The sequence below is a fragment of the Zychaea mexicana genome (genome assembly GCF_025766255.1).
Source record: "Zychaea mexicana strain RSA 1403 chromosome Unknown BDB00scaffold_66, whole genome shotgun sequence".
In the NCBI taxonomy this organism is placed as follows: domain Eukaryota; kingdom Fungi; phylum Mucoromycota; class Mucoromycetes; order Mucorales; family Lichtheimiaceae; genus Zychaea; species Zychaea mexicana.
The window spans coordinates 1-15,468 of NW_026516729.1; the positions used below are offsets into that span (position 1 = coordinate 1).

The window sequence follows — 15,468 nt, forward strand, 5'->3', positions numbered from 1 at the left end:
TTTTGTTCGTGATTAGAATAATCGATGTCTCTCCCTGTCCCTCCTCTTTTTATTTTTTAAGATCTTTAGAAACTTACTTCATCTTCAAACGCTCCTCTGCCTTCTTCTTGGCCATGAAGAATGAGTAGAGCATGGATACACCAGAGGATACCATGGTAACCTCCAAGTTGTGCTCCTTTTCAAAGTACTCAATGAACTCTTGAAGTGTCAAATCCCGGTCAATATCGAAACGGTCCCACAGTGTGAACTTTTTGCCATCATATTCGAGTTCGGGAGCACTAATGGGTTCAGAGAAACCGAAGAATGGCAGAGCCAAGTTGACGAAACCGTTCTTATAATCTTCCAAAGACTTCTTGCCGTCAATGATCTTGTACAGCTCAAGACACACCAAACCAGTTACCATCGCAGTGGTAGTAGCAATGGCAGGAATGATCTTGCCAGCAATGAACTTGGTCTTGTGACGATCGGCAGGGTTAATGCCGTAGTTGATAGCACGCAAGTTGGATGCAGCTGTAATAAAGTCGATATGGAAGTTGGAATCGTCATCCTTTTCGAATTCGCAAGGCGACAGGCGAAAGCCGGCGAAAGTGGAAGCTTCTGGCAGCTTGTTGGCAGTTTCATCCAAAGAATCTATTAGGAAGTTTTTTGTAAGCATTGCATAGTAAATATTTGACACCAGGCATTGTGCATCGATATATATAAGTACTTTACCTCCACCGTTATCCTGATCCATGTTCTCATTTTCTTGCACCTGAATCTTAACACCTTCCTTAGGCTTGAACTCTGGTACAATGACGTTCTCTAACTCCTTATAGAAGTAATCACGATCCGTCTCACCCTTCAGTCCATAGTTGAATGCGTGTAAGTTGGCACCGTATACAACGAAGTCCATGTGAATAGGCTAACATGTTATTTTATAACAAGCATGATCAATATACAAATGTAATGTTTTACTCGTTATGATTCTTGTTGACAGGCACTTACGTTCTTGGGATCAAACTGAATAGGCTCAGGTGCGCGCTTTGGACCAGACCAGAAGGGTTGACCAGTGGATGTGACCGAATCCTTGGGGAAGTTGAAGAGTAATTGCATGATATTGTTGTGGTAAATCTCTTCAAACTTGAGTCTTGCCCATGCAACGCACTGCGAGAATGAAATAGGCTTTTCAGCAACCAAGAAGTTGTATACAGTGTCCAGGGTTTCCTTTTGGTTGCCACCCTGCTTCATCGTAGTCTCGACAAAGTTGGGTTGAGTCAGGTACAAGTTGACGTTTTCTGCTGGCTGTTTGAAGTAGCCTTCGAACAAATCGCGAGCCCACTATTTGAAGATGCAAAACTTCATTAGTATGATCGTTCCTCAAAGTATAAATAAAAAATCTAATTTCTCCTGTATAAAGTACCTGGATGGTGTGCTCGATGGCGTTGGGGAAGTTCTTGAGCGTACAGATAGGGATAGCCTTCTCTGGTGGATCTTGGGAAGAGGAGTATGATTCGGTCAAGAAGGGGATTACAACCTATAGCAGCGCTTACTGTTAGTCTTGTTTCTCTGAGTTGCCACAGCCATCTGGATAGCCTCTATAAACCAATTGACATACCTGTGTGTTACCCTTTGTGCCCAAGGTTCCGGACTCTAACAGAGGCTTGTGGTAGTAGACGCATCGTCTATCCATATATTTACGTGCTTCTACGTTATCCAAAGCATTGGTTACACCAGACAATGCACCAAAGAAATCATCGTTGTAAATGTCTAAACAAATGAGGAACATTAATAAGTGTGTATCCATAGAAAAATAACCGTAGGCGGTTTATATTATATAACACTGGACTTACTTTCAGTGTCAGGGCCGACACGTTCTTGGTAGACGGTAATTTTATCGGTCAAATCAGGATTCATGGCTGTTACAGCCTTGGAGGCAGTTTGCGATTTCAATTGCTATATAAACAAGTGACAAAAACAGAGCAACATTGTTAAAGCCGTTGGTTATAAGTTTTGTCTTCACACTAAAAAATGGCACACATTGGCTAGTTGACCAACTTAGTATTCATACTTACACCAACATCTGCGGGTCTGAACAAAAACTGTCTGTTTAAGTTACTCTTCTCAATGGTATCCATATCAGTGATGTACAAGGCACCCTCTGGACCTGAACCAAGACCCATCATGGCCCAGTTCTTCAACATTTCACAACCAATCGCACCGGCACCGACAAGGAACTCCTTGGTGTTCGCAATCTTTTCCTGGAATTCTCTGCCGAACACTGCAATTTGACCATCATAACGAGATCCGGACTATAGTATGCGCAAGACATAGTCATTGAGTACATATAATATTGACGCAGAAAATACTGATACACTTACTGGAGCACACAATTCCTCAGAAAGCTTGACACTTGTCGGTAAGGCTTCCAATGCATCCAAGTACATATACTGATGAATAGGGTTGAACTTGCCACTGACAGCCTAGTATTAATTATAAAAGCACGATCAGACCTATTCTCACAAATACCTTACTGAAGAGCTATCTTTGTATTACCTTGAGAACTTCCTGGGCACCAAGACCACCGTAGACAGCAACCATGGGCGAAATTTCACCAGCTGATTGATATGCCAATTCCTTAATAACCTTTTCGTCGAGTTCAGGCTTATCTTCGACGGTATCTACGAGAGCCTTTGTCAGTTCGAAAATTTCCGAAGCATCCTGTTCGTTGCGGGGCTTGGGGTAACGTCCGTTCTTTTCAACAAACTGATGGAGAGCTTGGAAGCCAAGATGCAATTGGATAGGGCGATCAAATTTGGCAAAGTCAGAAATTAAAAATTCGGGCTTGCTCAATGATTCCTTGAAGGACAACTATTAAAACCAATAACAGTTCAGTATGTCTTAGCGTGCCTGAAGATTCACTTTTTTCTTTGCCCACATGCACGAAATGTTTTTGACTTTAAGAAAACTTACAAAGTCGACGTATTTAGGAAGTTTGGCTTGAGTGAAGAGACCACCGGTCTTGTACTCGCCCATTCCGGACGTGTCACCAATGCTGAAGGTATAAGGGCCTATGATAAGTTGATTTAAGTCTTTCTGAATCTTTCTAATTGACAACCAATCTCAAGCATAATATAGATCAATAACAACATACCCAAAACCTTGACCTTTCTGGGTGCGGAGGCGTTTAATTCAGGCATGCCCTGAACTTCGGTGAATGTAACGTAATCGCCATCTTCAAAACCATGTCGCGTTTCGTCCAAGCAGGTAACGACACCCTCGGCATCCTAAAAATACGCGTTTTAATACATAAACGTTTCTTTCTTCCATCTTTCACTAAGAATGACTCGTTTTTCTTACGCTGGTGATGGCAGCAACCATGCCAGTCAAAGGCTCTTCACCGGTTGCATCAATAACCTCAAACTGTTTGCCGAAATCGTTGAAGATGCGACTATAATGTACAAAGTCAAAAGGAAAACCGCGATTAGATACAGATGAGTACTCAAGCTCAGCACCCGAGGGGTGTTGGAAAGTTCGCTTTAAAATTGCCCATGCTTACCCGAACAAACCGCGGACTTCGGTAGAAATAAAGTGAATATTGTTGGCGTGACAAATTTCTGAGATCTCGAGCTGCTTGCTAAGGTTCATTTCTGTTGCGACAACAACCTTGAACTGTTTCAATGTTTCCTCCGTCAAATCACCCTCCAAAACCTTGACAGGAACGTACTGGTTGAGTTCTGCAAGTCTTGGCTGTGACACCTTAGCACGCTCCTGACCCACTTCGTCAGGTCTCAAATAAAACTAAAAAAGAAAACAGAGCAATATTAATAAGAGCTGCTACTTTCTGTTTTCTGTTAATTAACAATACTACAAAGTACGCTACCTGTGCAGATAAATCAGAAATAGAAGCGGGTGTCTTATCGTACAGGGTGACACTCTTTACACCAGCGAGAATAACGTTTTTGGCTGGGAAACAAGAATAGTTTTAGTTTATGTGTAAGCAAGCGCCATTTCTTATTAATCAGGATGAAAAATATATGCCCGTATTTTTCTAAATTTACCAATTTCGACACCGAGGCCCTTGAGACCAATAACGAGTACGTGGGCAACGCTCATTTTCTTCATGGCTTCATGGCCAAGCACGTAACTGTGGGTGTCGTGGTATACAAGAACGTATGGTTTAATGGTTAAAATAAATTGAGAAAGAGAAAATAGTAAGGCTGAAGGAATCTATAGGTCAGATGCAGTGCATCGTTTACAATACTTACAGCTGGCGAGAGTACAAGCCCTCGTCAATGGTATTGTCTGAGTCAACATTCATTTTTGACATTTTTGCAGAAAGATAGACGAGAAAGAAAAAGAGGAGCACGAGCCCGTTCCGCAGTTTTTCTTAAACGCCTCAACGCGCGTCACTTGGAACGAATTGGGTTTAAATTTGGCGCTCAGTCGCATTACTTGCGTTCTTGAATCGAAGATTTTCGAAAAGGTTCCATTATTAATAGCTTAGTGATGATGGCTTGTGCCCTATATCAATGTTCCAGCCAACACATGACGATCATCATACATACGATACAAATGGGGATCAGCTCTTTTATAATACTGCTAAATTATTCCCATACCAGCGGGCGTACTGGTGTGCTACGATTGCTCCTGGGTAAATGCGTACAACACACTCTAATGTTGTGCGCTTAAGAGGCCCGCTAATACGGTCAAGGTATGCTTTTAATTGACAAACCGAAGTTTCTAGGAAACCGAAACAGCAAAAAAGTGCTTGGCGATAAGAAAAGATACGCAAAATTCTGAACTTGATATCCTCTTCGTAAAAAAAACATTTGAAAAAAGCTTCTGATGAATCACAAGTCGCATTTGGAAGCATATAGTGGTGAATGCCTTGGTGCATATGATACGCACCTTGAGCTACTTCGTATTTAAATGTATAACAGGCAACGCCAAGATACAACTGCTTAGAATACCAGAGTGATATGCCAAAAATTATAAGCTTTTCTGACCAAGAGGCAAGTGCTGTTTTTGATGATAGTCAAGTTTGAGAGACCTGTTTTGTTCTGATTCGTATTTTTCTACAAGCAAAATGAAAAAGTACACCTGCTCTCATCCCCAGGTGATGAAATGCTAGTTGTTCCCTTGCCTCATCTCTTATCCCCCAAGAATTTGACGTAATGTTTGATGAATGTGGTTTATTTTGTGACATGGAGATGAGACCAAATGATATAGAGTTGCGAATAGAGGGAGAGGGAGATCAAAGTAATGTCTACAGTACATTGTGTCTATACGAGAAAGGGACAAGGGAGGAAGCAGATGCTTCTTATAAAGCTATGTTTACACAAGAAATCATTCTTTTTCACATTACAATTTCGATTGCTTGATACCAGCTTCCTTGAGAAGAGCCTCAAGCTTGCCACTCTTGTATGCTTCGTCAAGTTCACTGTAACCACCAATGTGTTTGCTATTGACAAATACGTTGGGCACTGTCTTTTGTCCGGTCAGGTCAAAAAGTGCCTTTTGTACATCGGGACCGTCGTCCCGAATATCGAGTTCAAGTGCCTTGTAGTTTACCGAGAGATCGTCGAATAGATCTTTTGCACCTGTGCAATAAGGGCAATAGCTCTTGCTGAAAACCTATAATTGAGACAATGAAAATTAGTAAAATGAATTCTTTCTGAAGTCCAGTGGAAATGTGATTTTTGGTAGAAACTCACCATGACAGGGTTTTCGGCGATAGACTTTTTCACTAATTCTTTGATTCCTTGAGCAATGGCCGACATTATTATGAGTGTATGTGGGATAAATAAAGAGAAACTATAAACCTTCAGGAACGGGTTTCAGTATATTTTTATAGTCCCGGCCAGCAGGAGAGAAATGTCATCCAATGGTGACACGGGCTCTCCCAATCACGCAAGCAATGCCGCTCGAACCAGATCTGTTTGCTTACAAATTATTCTGCTTTTCTCTTTAAATGGTAACATTTGCATCATACCACGCTTTATCGAGAGAAGGGAATGGACAAAGCACTGGCTTCTAAGTCACCGAATGGTTCCGCACCAGGTTTATGGTTGATCTCAGAATGCCAAAGAACGGCATAAAGAAGACTGCTTTCAGAAAGAGTACCCGGTCAGTCGGATAACGGATCTTGCCATATAACATATGAAGGTGTATGCTTTTACCCGCCCCTGCACTGATATCCAGCTATACAATCCATACGTCGTTTTATCATTAAACTTCGGCATGGCTATCATCCTGTCCAACCTGTCGATACTGTTGACGCGCCCAATGGTGGCTCGAAAAACTAGGAAAGAAAGGATTTACAGGCCGATGGTTTCAAACCAGCAAGCTTAAAGTTCGAGAGTGATCATACCCGCACCACCAAAGCTCCAGATACGTTGGGTGGCTTCATTGTTTATCAGCAACACTAAGACCGCAGCGAATACTACTATATGCAGTTTTCATGGCGACCCCGTTCGCAACACAAAGAATCCGGACATCCTTGGTGCAATCCAAGATCCTGTCAGCAACAGCAGAAAACCAGACACTCGTGGCCAATTCTACGATCCCGTCAGCATCCATTATAAAGAAAATGGGCAAAGTTATCAGTATCAGGGCAGGAAGAAATATATATCTGCCAAGATGATATACCCAAAAAGATACAAGTAATATATGATGATCTGATGGCCAACGGCACGACACTTTAAAAAACAGTAACTGTAAATTTAGGAATTCAAGGTTAAAATTGGCTAACTTGCCAAAGAAGCAGGAGCTCGCATAAAGATGACTATTCACATAAATGTTTCCGTTTCTATTCGTTTTCTCGTTAAGATTATGGTTCTACATACACAAATTACGATGATACTCGTATTAATGTACGTGATAATACGTATTTAGCTTTCTATCTTTCTCTCTGAGATCTCTGCTAATTGTGACAGATGGTTCTTTTATGTTTGTCTATTATGCTCCAAAGATGTACGCTCCAGTGCCCTATCACGAGAAACCATACTTGAAGATAAGCGCGAAAGGGGTGACGAGATAACAGCAGCACATGGAAATAGTAGTGGTTGTGATATATTACGAAAGTCAGGGAGAAGAGCGATTGATGACCTGGTACGGAAGGATGAATCGAGCACCAACGGTTCCAATGCTGCACTCCTGTCATCTTTGTGGAATAATAATGCCTAACACGCGTAATACCCTGAATAGCAGTCAAGGGAAGAAAAATCAAGGGCTTTTACGACACAGCTAATTAGATGCTCGCCTTAACCAACGTTTAAAAAAGAGAAAAGACGATACAAATGTGTGTATTTAGTAAAGTGTATACATCCGTGAAAAGTAAACAAGTCTATAACGACAAGAAATAAAGCAATAGGGGCCTTGGGTAACATTGTTTGGTCCTTTTCTGCTGTGTTCGCGTGTCAATCATTGGCGGGTGTGATGAGAAAGGCGTAATAGCCGTAGGCATAATAGCCTTTTTAGCGGAAACACTTAGGTTTACAGGAAGGAATTTGAAAGCTAGAAAGCAACAGCATCTTCCATTTCATCCAAGCACTTGCGAAGCATAAGTCGAAGCCTGTTCAGAGCAGTTTATGACGATTAAACCATAAAATGCGTCACGCACGCTGTCAATAAATAAACTGGAGCGCGCATAAAAACATATGGTGACAGCGCAAGCTAAAAAAAAATTAGCCGCCAAAGAAGCATGATAAAACATCAGAAACGAAAACTATAGCTTCCCCATTGTATACAAAAAGCCGCACCACCTTCCTCTGCATGGCCTTTTAGTTTTGAAAGTAGGCCCGCCTTGTAATGTACTCATTGATATGTAGATGATCACTTTAATAAATTCAAAATGCAAACCCTGCAAGTCCTGTTGTTGGATGGGGGGGATAAAAAATCGAGGAGCTCTCCTTGGTCGCCGTTGATTTTATTAGATGTTTAGTCCTTTTCTACGATTCTCTGCAGATGCTCCTCGATCTCGTCCACAGAAAGCGTATGGAAGTCTGACTTGTCCTTTGTCACCAAACCAACTTCAATTTCGCTCGCCTTGAAATCCACAGCCAGCACAGTCGACAATGTCGTGATTGCCAACTTTTTTGAAGTAGGTTCATATATAGTTTTCGCACATTAGTGAATAGAAATCCATCATAAGCATCCATTATTTTCGTCTTCCTTCCACTGAAATTCTTACCTCAATGGTATCCTCCATATTCAATGATGGGTTCTTTTTCAATTTCTTTTCAAGATGATTCAATGATTCTTGTTGTTTTGCTCCTGCTGCAGTTGCTTTGTAGCCCACATAGTAACCAGCAGGGTCACACTTGTACAACTGCGGTCCCCATTCGTCGTCATGGCCGATCAGAATCATTGCTAAAGTTTGTGTATAAAAAGATACGGTGTCAGCAGTTTCCTATTACACGTTTCTCGTATACCAATATATGTAATCGCTTTATCAATCCGCAGTTCAAGTAACACTTACAGACACCCAGTGGTCGCATGGCAGCTTGTTGCGTATACACTTGGTTGATGTTGGCAACACGCTTCGCCAGCATATCCGTTGGGATTTCATAGCCATACTTGTATCGGAATTCAGCAGCTTCTTGACGTGCTCTGGTAACTTGTGCGCGTGCGTCGGCTAGATATGTAAATATACATATATTTGCGTGTGTCAATTCCTGCACCTTTTCCAGCTACGTTTTTCGCATCGCATATATATTATGTGTGTTACCCGTCATGCCGGTCATTACACAGCCGATCTTTGGTGTCAACTGGAAAATGTGCGTGATGGTCGAAGCATCGAGTAATTTATCCTAGTAGAAGGAGAGGAAAGGAAACAAAAGAGTTCAATTACATACGTGCACAAACTGTCAGCAACACTGTGCTCTTATTTTTGTGTTCGTGCGTCTTGAATGAAGAAAAGTGGAATGGTAGTGGGATGCTTACGGGAACTTTCTTTTGCGTGACAATTACACAGCCTTCACTGCCTCGTACACCAACCGAAGTAATGCCAGCATTTGAAATGGCCTTGAAAGCATATTCTAAAGATATTTTTATCTTGAATCAGCTCCTTTCCGTCTAATCTTGAGAGGTGTCTTTCTCGCTTTTTGTTTATACGGTGAGGTAAAAGTATGCGTATATATACACAAAAGACACATACCAACTTGATATAATCGACCTTCAGGCGAAAAGATAGTAATGTGACGATCGTAACCAGCACTGGATCCACGACTCATTTTTACAGGTTGTAATAGTTGTAGTGTGTCAGTTACAGGAACAAAATGAAGTGGGAATACGCGTATACGTCCTTTTCTGTCCCGCTCCGACACGCAATCAACTTGCACCGATTTTAGGCCACTGCAGCAACGTCACCCACGCCTCTCTTCATTGCGAAACCTGATTTGAAAAGCTGAGTTTCCGATTTTAGACTTTCATGCTTGTTGTGTGGAGAAGACGTGAAGCTGTACAGCATCTTCTTTAAGGCTTCAATGCGATGAAGTGGATAGTCAAAACAGATATACTGCTTCTATTTTTTTGTTCATCATTGTTTAAATTAAAGATTTATTTGGTGCGTGGGTTAGGATTGTATTTGGTCAATATTACGCTTATGATGATATTTATGCTACAATGCGTGCGCTGTATTGTTGTAACTATCTGTCGCCGAGAAATAACAAGCTCCATCAACATATTATATGACACATAGGCAACGTATGTTTGGCTCGAGAATTTTAATATGACATTCATGCACGTTGTCAAGACAAACAGCGATCCTTCTTTTCTACCGGTACTCCTTTTTGTTGCTACAAGCACAGTTGGTTAAACTTGAGTTTTTTTTCCACTTATTCGTACACAGTAACCGAATTAATGCGAACAAGTAACGAGATACTAAGCTGATAAAGGAGTGCTCAGAAACTGTGTATTTGTAGGTTTGTAGTTGTGCTAATGGTGGGATCGATGGATAGTATACATATTAATGAAGGCAATGAATAGCCCCAGTGGCTGATATGATTATTGCTTTTACCATATTTTGTGAATATACAAAGCGCTTTCATGTAAAATGTGTGCAACAACAACACATTAGAGCCAACTAGTCCTACCCTCCTCCACTGCTGACTCTCGGAGCTGGGAACGTCGAAGGTTGAGGCAGGCTGGATGCTGTCCCCTCTTGTTCTTGTTGCCGCTCTTTATCAGTGTCACTTCCTTGATTACCGTATTCATGTTTATGTTTAACGCCTGTCGAAAGTTTCTGAGTTAAAAGCAGAATTGGGCATATATGATGGATTATGAAGAAGGACTGGCCTTTTACATAATAGGAATTATAACAATGAGGAAGGTAGTCGGCAGTGCATATGCTGTTCCTTACCAAAACATAATAGTTTATACATCACTATTTTCCACAGAAATAGGACTCTTCGTTATTACTTACCTACTTGTTGTGAATTCCATGTTGTACAAATGTTTTTCTCCTTCGCTTGCAGCAAAATTGATATTGTGAGGATTCTTGTCTGAAGACGAAGACGAAGACGTCGAACAATTAGTTATTACGAACATGAGGCGGTTGTTCTTTATTCACACCATCTTTTTGAAGCTGAGGTACTCTTTGTCCCTCTTCGATGTATGAGAAGGTTTATCTCAAAGATGCGTGAACCCGACGGATCTAATTTTGTCGTCCTTATCGTCGTTTCCTACTTCCGCAAGGCCGAGGCGAACGGTTTGATTGTTTTTTGTCAGAGGACGATGAGGAACACCTCGTTCGTGCGCGAATCCAAAGGTCTTGTTGTATGACCAATTGTTGCTGCTGATGGTGTTGTTGTTGCAGATAGCATGGATCCGTGCGTCGACATTCACATTGTGTTCGCAGACGGAGTTGGTCCGGTCATAGCTCCGAAGGCAAACGGTATCTTTGATGATGATAACTTAATGGGTAAGGATAATGCTGTCGTAGTCGCACGGACTGATGTAAAGAAGATATATTACGAGGAGCAGGTGACGAGGATTAGGACTTCATTGGCGCTCTGTCGTAGTAGTAACATTACGAAACGACGAAGCGGAACTCACTTCGCTGTGTTTTTGAGACGATGTACCCTGGTTTTCTTGCCTGAACTGTTAAGATGTTAAATCGGAAATTACTTGGTCAAATTCTTGTTGGCAAGACGACGAAGGTTTGGGTCCAATTGGTATGCCCATACCGATGAATTTGAACCATTGAATTAACGGTAATGAGGTAGAGGGGCAGTGACAGATATGCCATTGTTAATTTATCATAAAGACACTAGCTGTATTTCCGTTGTTACTATAACTACTAATGCTACCACATTAGTGTAAAGAGTCTCTGTAATTTTCTTACTATCATAAAAATTCACCAAGAATCCATACTAGTGTTTGGTTGTGCTTTGAACCATTAGCTCATTGTTAAGGGCATTTGGTTATTCTTTCAACAATCAAAGCAATTTACTCATTATATATGCATTATTATAGGCACAATCAGCACCGGAGCGGGCGCTCTTCACTTTGGTTGAGCTGAATCATGTGCAATGGTTATTGTATAGCCTGCCAACACCGTAAATGTAGTGATCGACGATAACAATTTTTCTGTTCGTAATCCACAGAGTAGAGCTAATGGTATTAATCTTTGAGACAAATACAGTAGTATTGTAAATCATAAGTGATACATAATCCTTGTGCGCTGTGTTTGGCCACAGTATAGTACACCAATTTTTAAACATGACCAATTTATGAAGATATCAATTGAGTCGGATCAACACTAATAAACACTGACAATTATCACAGGCACGATACGTTTTGTGGCGCACCATTTCAGTAAGCCGGGTATATACATAACTGATAATACAAGCAAAACTCTGCACGCCCAACATCATAACTGTTTGTGACTATGGACAACAGGTTGCTTGGTTACAGAGCTGATATTCTGAGTGCAGGTGTCAGAATTGTATATGGTGCACCTGCTGTGTGTCATATTACCAAGTATCATCATCTCAAGTACATGTTTACAAACACAAGTGAAGCATCAAAGTGATATTATTTTTAAGAAAACAAAGCTCAAGAGCCGATAGGGATCAATTACTTCTTAACTTCTTTTATTTAGATGGGGGTGGTTTCTCGCTTCAACCAAGCAACGGCATCCGGATCGTTTGCAACAAGAGGACCAATCTTTTGCAAGCATTCGGCATGGTAATCGTTGACCCACTTCTTTTCAGCAGGCGACAACAAATCCACATCAATCAGATTCAAACCCATGGGTACCAGAGTGACATGCTCGAATCCGAGATAGCCGCGTTCGCCAAAGTTGTGTTGTGTTTGAGCTTGACGCACAATCAATGTGTTTTCGATACGGATACCGAATTTGCCATCCTCATAATAGCCCGGTTCTAATCCATTTGAACGTGTTTAATGTTTTGTGAATAATGACAGTTGTTCCATTGATGGTTACTTCTATAACTTACCATCTGTTACGGTCATGCCAGCCGAGAAGGGAGTGTCATTGTAAGCAATGCGAACACCGATGCCCTGAGGACCTTCGTGCACGTTCAGATACGAACCAACACCGTGACCAGTGCCGTGACGGAAATCAAGACCATCCTTCCAGAGCGCTTGGCGGGCAAATGGATCCAACAGATAACCTATAAAACCATACAGATATGCACCATGTGTATCAACACGTTTACTCACTTTTCTCATACCATGGATCCCAGCCATATAAAGTAATTACCTGAAGTGCCTTGAGGGAACACAGCAGCATCAATGGCAATGTGCCCCTGAAGCACACGAGTGAAGCATCGCTTTTCATAATCCGTAGGCTGGGTGAAATGATAGGTTCTAGTGACATCAGTGGTTCCGTCCTTGTATTGACCTCCAGAATCGCAAAGATAGATCTGGTTGATGTCAATCGTTTTGCATGTTCCCTTTTCCGGCTTGTAGTGGATGATGGCACCATTTGATCCAGTGGAAGAGATGGTATCAAACGACAAACCGACATAGTCAGCTTGTTCAGCACGGAATTTCTCCAAACGGTCCGCGCCATCGACTTCATCCAATGTAACACCCGCCTTGAGTTGTTTTTCAAGCCATGCAAAGTAATGTACAAGTGCAGCACCGTCGCGCAAATGGCATTCGCGCATGCCCTTCAATTCGGCCTCGTTCTTGATGGCCTTGGCATCGTTAATGAAGGAACGCTCTTCTTGGACATTGGTCTTTTTGAAAAAAAAAAAAGCGTTAGATGATGAAGGATTAATTATACCTCTCTCTTTTTTCCTGCCTCCACTATATATCTGCTATACCTGGCCGGCGGCAACTTCGACAGCCAAGCTAGTCTTGCTGTTGGTGATTAGTTTCTTGGCAGTGACGCTCAATTTGTCACCGATCTGCTTCAGGTCCTCAAACACTGCGGTGTAGGGCTTCAAAGTAACGAGGTCGCCAAGATGCTGACGGACTTCTTCGGTGATCTTGCTAGGATTCACATAGAGGATGGCGTCGGACAAGGAAACAATAGCGTACGAGTAAAAGACAGGGTTGCACTCGACATCCGAACCACGCAAGTTGAACAACCATGCTACTTCATCCAAAGCCGAGACAACCACACCAAAGGCATCCTTGCCCTGGATATACTTGCGCACATCGTCCAGCTTGTCTACGTGTGATTTGCCTGATATGAATTGTTATATGTGTGAGTGTGGATGATATAATGTTACGGATTTTTTTTCTCGTTCCAACTCTCTTGGTGTCCGCCCTGCTTCTCCGCCCCGCCTCCAAACCAAAACAAGAAGAATATTCCTTATATTGACATTACCAGCAAACTTGATTGGATGGCTGATTACAACGTCTTGAGGAGCAGCTGGTCGATCAGCCCATGCCTTGTCAACGGGGTTTTCGTGGACAGGGACAAGAGACGAGTCGACTGTTTTCAGGGACTCGGAAAGAAGTCGTGCATCCGCTATATAGCAGCAAATACATCATCAATAATGCCAAATATCATGCGTTACAATTATTTCTGTTGGAAACCAAGGAATATTCTTTACCTGCGGTGATGAGGGCGGGATCAACACCAATGCGCGATCCACTAGGCAAGTTCTGCATTTACCACGCACTACTGTTAGCAGATATACACCGCACACACCATCTTCACATCTCCACCTTACCTTGACAATATATTCTTGCCACGTAGGCACACCGGGTAAGCCCTGCTTCATCAAGGTCCAGTTGGTATCCAGTTGCTCAGAAGCTTGCAAAAAGTATCGGCCGTCCGTGAACAATGCTGCTTCCTTGGTCGAAACAATGGCATAACCTTTTCCGCTTAAGGCGTGAGAAAAACAAAAACTTCATACTTCATATCCTTCCCCCGCATCGTCTTGCCTTCCAACAAAACAGCACCATCCCCATTACGCGTATAATACCTGCAGAACCAGTGAAACCAGATATCCAGTATCGACGTTTATCACAGTCAGCAATGTATTCGCTCTAAGTCAATATATACACACGTTTGTTACATATTCAAATGAGTACGTTTTTCCTGGCTTCCGGAGACAACAACTGCAAGAATAAAAAAAACTTTTTCACGTTTCATGACTTACTAACCTGGTGAGAATCTTCAGATGGAATCAAGCTTTATAAAATAGATAGCCAACAGTGAGTTTTCCGAATCGCGTTGTAAGAGAAAGGAGTAGTCGAAAGTTACTGTTGCTCTTTTTTGTCTAAAGTATTACAAACAAAGAATAGATGTAACTTACAAAGCATCAATCTTGTATTCATCAGAGCTCATGAGTGCGCGCAGCGCCGACAAACGATCTCCCGTGTTTACAGGCATTGTTTATATGCGTCTACTAACACAGAAGAAAGAAAAAGAAAGTCCTTGAGAAAGAAAAGCAAGTAATACGGTGTTGCGTCTTACGTGCTTTCGGTGACTGGCATGACGCTTACCTTGTGCAACATTATGCATAGTTCTCGATTAGGTCATTTATAGCTTGCCGCACTTGTTATTTTCTGTTCAACAAAAAAATGACAAAGTGTATCTGTGCAGGTTTAAAATAATAGTGCATTCAACAAAATCACGGATTTACCGATGAAGCGTTGTTTTTCTGTTCTTGGTAATATTCTTGCTGTTTTGTCGCACCAAGTGCCGCCTGGCAAAACATTCGCTGGAAAGTTAATGGGCCAAAGTGCTTCGGATGCTTGTGGCGTGACATTTTAATGATCGATGTTACTGCTACTCTGAAAGAAAAAAAAACGCTGAGAGCCTCACGCCCGTTGGTTGCTTCTGCTGCTGTTGGATTGGCTCGGCGTGCAATGAAGGAGACTACAAAGTATGCGCTCGAGCAAAAGGCGACAGCCAATGAGGTCTTATAAACATCATAGTGAAGTATGTACTTGTTGCTTGAACAATATCCATCCGCTTTGTAAAATTCATTTAATTATAGCGGTTTTTACAGTCTAGAAACATGTATACAGCCAGAAGTGTTCTCGTCTATCACTTGTTTA

At 41.8% G+C, this 15,468-nt stretch overlaps 4 protein-coding genes across 4 annotated transcripts; all 4 read right to left on the reverse strand.

Annotated features, from left to right (window-relative positions):
• On the reverse strand, positions 1-4,406 carry BDB00DRAFT_979143 (ubiquitin-activating emzyme E1). The gene is made up of 16 exons (XM_053129958.1): positions 4,245-4,406; positions 4,038-4,123; positions 3,860-3,942; positions 3,536-3,777; positions 3,337-3,427; positions 3,131-3,263; positions 2,950-3,047; positions 2,533-2,847; positions 2,358-2,459; positions 2,052-2,288; positions 1,830-1,932; positions 1,595-1,746; positions 1,400-1,513; positions 985-1,317; positions 712-901; positions 1-630 (listed from the first exon to the last, which is right to left on the reverse strand). The coding sequence occupies exons 1-16, from the start codon at positions 4,304-4,306 to the stop codon at positions 74-76; spliced, it is 2,898 nt and encodes a 965-aa protein (XP_052977020.1). The 5' UTR covers positions 4,307-4,406; the 3' UTR covers positions 1-73.
• Positions 4,407-5,340: 934 nt separating this feature from the next.
• Positions 5,341-5,877, reverse strand: BDB00DRAFT_960443 (glutaredoxin; the record flags this gene model as incomplete). The annotated part of the gene is made up of 2 exons (XM_053129711.1): positions 5,694-5,877; positions 5,341-5,613 (listed from the first exon to the last, which is right to left on the reverse strand). Exons 1-2 carry the CDS (start codon positions 5,757-5,759, stop codon positions 5,341-5,343), a joined length of 339 nt encoding a protein of 112 aa, XP_052977021.1. The 5' UTR covers positions 5,760-5,877.
• A 1,859-nt stretch (positions 5,878-7,736) lies between these two features.
• On the reverse strand, positions 7,737-9,275 carry BDB00DRAFT_836019 (nucleophile aminohydrolase). Its single transcript, XM_053124443.1, has 6 exons — positions 9,137-9,275; positions 8,923-9,017; positions 8,708-8,789; positions 8,459-8,614; positions 8,171-8,349; positions 7,737-8,070 (listed from the first exon to the last, which is right to left on the reverse strand). The coding sequence occupies exons 1-6, from the start codon at positions 9,210-9,212 to the stop codon at positions 7,918-7,920; spliced, it is 741 nt and encodes a 246-aa protein (XP_052977022.1). The 5' UTR covers positions 9,213-9,275; the 3' UTR covers positions 7,737-7,917.
• Positions 9,276-12,078: 2,803 nt separating this feature from the next.
• Positions 12,079-14,797, reverse strand: BDB00DRAFT_768257 (peptidase M24, structural domain-containing protein; the record flags this gene model as incomplete). Its single annotated transcript, XM_053119725.1, has 10 exons — positions 12,079-12,365; positions 12,441-12,617; positions 12,707-13,187; positions 13,275-13,639; positions 13,784-13,927; positions 14,013-14,064; positions 14,133-14,278; positions 14,388-14,451; positions 14,569-14,596; positions 14,721-14,797. 10 exons carry the CDS (start codon positions 14,795-14,797, stop codon positions 12,079-12,081), a joined length of 1,821 nt encoding a protein of 606 aa, XP_052977023.1.
• Between the last annotated feature and the right edge of the window lie 671 nt (positions 14,798-15,468).